Consider the following 3,650-nt stretch of genomic DNA (forward strand, 5'->3'; position numbering starts at 1 on the left):
GCGGGGCGGCCGGGCTCGCCCGCACGCTTTCGGGGGCAGGTAGCACACGCCAGGTGCGCGGCGGAACATGGACTGTCTCCTGCTGGCCGTCTGGACTTTACCTGTCGCGATCCTCGGCGGCGGCAGCTCCATGCAATTCCAGACTCTCCCGTGGCTTGGAAGCACTGTAAAGGCAGGTCGAGAGCACTTTTCTTTTGCAGTCGCCTAGTGTGCTTTACCGTACCAGGTTACTGCAGTCCCTGGTGCCTTGTCTTTCTGCCTTCCCTTGTGGAGGAAATCTCGCCCAATACTCCTTTTCTCTCTCTCTTTTTTTATTTTTTTTTCTCTTGCAGACCCTTCAGCTGTGCTGCCTCTGTTGCATGTCTCATGCAGCAACTTTAACCAGTGACAGCATCAGTGAATTGACTCATGGTTTGTATAGCTCTTTCTGTGTCTGTCTATGTGAACATTTGCATGGATGCTTTTTTTTTTTTTCGGTGGAGTGAGCATTTAAAGGGAAGAAGCCGCAGTGTTTGGGGAGCATAAAGTGCAGGCAGGCTGGCTGCTGTGGGATAGCGAACCATGGGCAGGGATTAACTTGTTAAGCCCCGTGTGTTAAAGCTGAAAGGAACTACGTGTAACAGCAAAGCAAATGAATGGGATAGTAAATACATCCACATTTCCATGTGTGATTAGAAAGATGAATGTGTGTGTAGCCGCAACAGCAGAACCTCGTGTGTCTGTTGTGGAAGCAGTGAGACAAAAGTAATGAAAATATTTGGGTGGGAGAGCGGAAGGAGCCGTGCAATGCAGGCTGAGTGAAAACAAACCTGGAGAGAAAGGACTCCTGTGAGCAGGAGCTCAGGAGCTGTTTGTTCCCAGGTCGCAGGGACTAACATGTAGATGCTGATGACTTTGGGATGTTTGAAGTGCAGTATATGCTTTTTACTGGGTGTGAGTGGAAACAAAGTACAACAGAGAACCACACCAGGGTGCAGAAAGGAAAACCCTCTTGCACCCTGTTCTCTGCTCACTGGGGATTCCCTCTCTCTAGCAGCTGCTCACATTTTTTGGCCACCAGCCTTCTTAGCGTCCTCAACTTCTGCTGTTGATTAACACCACTAGAGGAAAGTGAAAGCTCTTGATGTATTGTTTCCACTGTCTAAGGGAAAACAACCTATCAGTGGTTATGTTCTCAGCTTAATGTGTGTCCAATAAAGTCTATTCAGGCAAAGAGATTGATAGTTTTTGCAACATCTGTTACAACACAAGAAGAAAGGGGTTTTCCTCTTTTTTACATGGTGTTATTTCAATTTACTAAGAGAAATTAATTGTTTTGTTAAATGCATGGACATCTAAGTATCCATAGAGAAATACAGCCCAAAAATTAAAATGGGGTTGGAAGGCAGTTTATTCAGCATAATTACTTGTGTAACCAGGACTAGGTGCAAAGATCCTAGTTCAGGAAACAGCTAAAATTCAGACCCTGGTTCTGGGACACAAGTAATCCCTGCTAGGTCAACACCAGTGGTAATGTACTTCAGGCTTAAGACACACACAGCCAGGTGAATCATGGCCTCTATTTTTTCCCCTTTCCTAAGTGGTTTTGAGTAGATCTCAGCATTCTCAAAAATAGTTTTGTAATTTTTCACCTTTTATTCAAAACAATACATTTCTTTGACATGCAATTAGCGATGGTTGACTAAAGGTTATTAGGTAGGATGTAATCTCTTTCTGCTGAAGGTCAGTTACAATTTGAAACCCAGTCTAATCAAGTCACTACAAAGAGATGAGGTCTCACTCAGTTAAGGCATTAATAAATTAATCCTTTAATCCATTTGAACAAGTGGTATAGTTCTGCAAAGTCTCAGTCATGGTTATCCCTACAGTGATACAATATTTGCTGCATTCTTAGGGAAGGAAAAAGCTTCTCAAACCAGAACGGCCTTCACATTTGACAGCAATTAATACAGGGGGAGGGGAAAGTCTACAGATCTGCTGGTGATGACAAATGTCTTCAGAGGAGCAGTTGTGGGAATGTTCACAGCTATGCTAGTTAGTCTGTGCCTCTCAGTGGGGCACAAAAGAAACAAACACAGTCTGAGAGCCTGTGAGACTTAACAGGGGTGAATTTATGCAGGCAAGGCTGCACGCACAGAGCCTGCAGAGCTTTCAGGCCAGTCCCTGAGTGAGGGAAGGCTTCATCCCAGAGTGAATGCCTGGTGCTCCCCGGGTCAGAGTGCTGCTTACCTGGTTTGTGGGATACCAAAGCTGATGGCTAACTTTTTATCCTTACAGATTATGTGTTTGTGACACCTGTCAGAGTGGATTCCAGCGGATCGTACATTTCACATGATGTTTTGCACAGTACTAGGAGAAAGAGATCAACTCAGAGTTCAAAGAGTTCCTTGCACTACAAATTTTCAGCATTTGGACAGGAACTTCACTTAGAACTTAAACCTTCGACCATTTTAAGCAACAGTTTTATTGTCCAGGTACTCGGGAAAGATGGAGTGTCAAATTCTCAGGAACATGACATTGAGCAGTGTTTCTACCAGGGATTTATAAGGAATGATAGCACCTCTTCGGTAGCAATATCTACATGTGTAGGCTTGGTAAGTGTCTGTTTAAAACAAATCAGCACTAAAAGTATTTTCGTGTGTGGAATAGTAGCCGAAGGAATGTAATTCATATAATATTCAGGGTACCATACACCATTTGCTGATTTTCCTAGCACCACTAGTTGCTACTGCATTTAACAGAAGAGATTTAGTTAAAGCCAGTGAACTGCATCACACCCTTTGTATTTGTTGATGACAGTCTTTCAGGGAAAACATCACACCCTTTGTATTTGTTGATGACAGTCTTTCAGGGGAAAAAACAAACAGAAGACTGGCTGGTAGTCCTAGTAATTATCCCATAACAATTTGTTATGGCTTGTGATAGTTTATACATTTCTGCTCGCTCTGAAGTATAAGCTCTTCCTGCCTTTGTGAACTCCTATGAATAAAGGAAAAAAAAACCAACAACTATCCAGAAGCTTGTGAAAAAATATTATTTTACCTAGTTTTGTCAACTGCTTTAAGGATGGGTGAATTTCCGAGCTCAGCAGGAGTCATGAACCAGTTTCCCTTTGTTTCCTTTGATAATTCAAGCCTTATTTGGGTTTACAAGTCTTGATGAGTTGATCTCTTATGAATGTGTTAAATATTATCGTTGCATATTTTCCATTTATGGCTGTCATCAAAGTTCATGAAAAATTGTCACTCACAAGTGGTTTTTTCAAAGTGTGTTTGACAGTGCTCATTGCCTGCAGAGAAGTCTGTACTGATGCAATTTAGAAGAATCATCTACAGAATTAATAGTTATGGATGTTTTTTAGGCTTAAACCCTTGCACTTGCAAAGCAGTCTGCTGTGGAGGCAGAGTAAGGCAGTGTCATTTTAGCACTGGTATATGAAGTCATCTGTGTGCTTTGTGCTTGACTAAGGTCCAGAGGATATGTTGGGTCACCCTCTAGAAATCTGTTTTGCAAAGGTACTTGTCTCTAAGGGCTATTGAACTGTGTGATGGGACCGAAGAAGGAGCACTTGAGACAGCCAGTGTTTCCTTTGAAACTGGAATCAGTGACTTGAGAAGCCTGTTCATTAGGAAGGGCTGTTGATAACTGGT

The 3,650-nt window shown here is 42.8% G+C and overlaps 1 protein-coding gene across 1 annotated transcript; it reads left to right on the forward strand.

The window, feature by feature from the left end:
* The first annotated feature begins 35 nt into the window (after positions 1-35).
* On the forward strand, positions 36-2,982 carry LOC108642014 (A disintegrin and metalloproteinase with thrombospondin motifs 18-like). Its single transcript, XM_018086300.1, has 3 exons — positions 36-172; positions 333-411; positions 2,278-2,982. The coding sequence occupies exons 1-3, from the start codon at positions 68-70 to the stop codon at positions 2,664-2,666; spliced, it is 573 nt and encodes a 190-aa protein (XP_017941789.1). The 5' UTR covers positions 36-67; the 3' UTR covers positions 2,667-2,982.
* Positions 2,983-3,650: the final 668 nt, after the last annotated feature.

Source organism: Manacus vitellinus, unplaced genomic scaffold (assembly GCF_001715985.3).
Source record: "Manacus vitellinus isolate BGI_N305 unplaced genomic scaffold, ASM171598v3 scaffold_10_pilon, whole genome shotgun sequence".
NCBI classification, from domain to species: domain Eukaryota; kingdom Metazoa; phylum Chordata; class Aves; order Passeriformes; family Pipridae; genus Manacus; species Manacus vitellinus.

Bases quoted from the DNA above. Each gene is read 5' to 3' on its own strand.
- LOC108642014 (XM_018086300.1), top strand. From the start codon at position 68: ATGGACTGTCTCCTGCTGGCCGTCTGGACTTTACCTGTCGCGATCCTC. The intron at 173-332 runs GCAGGTCGAGAG...TTTCTCTTGCAG, and splicing joins GGCTTGGAAGCACTGTAAAG to ACCCTTCAGCTGTGCTGCCT. The intron at 412-2,277 runs GTTTGTATAGCT...TTATCCTTACAG, and splicing joins CATCAGTGAATTGACTCATG to ATTATGTGTTTGTGACACCT.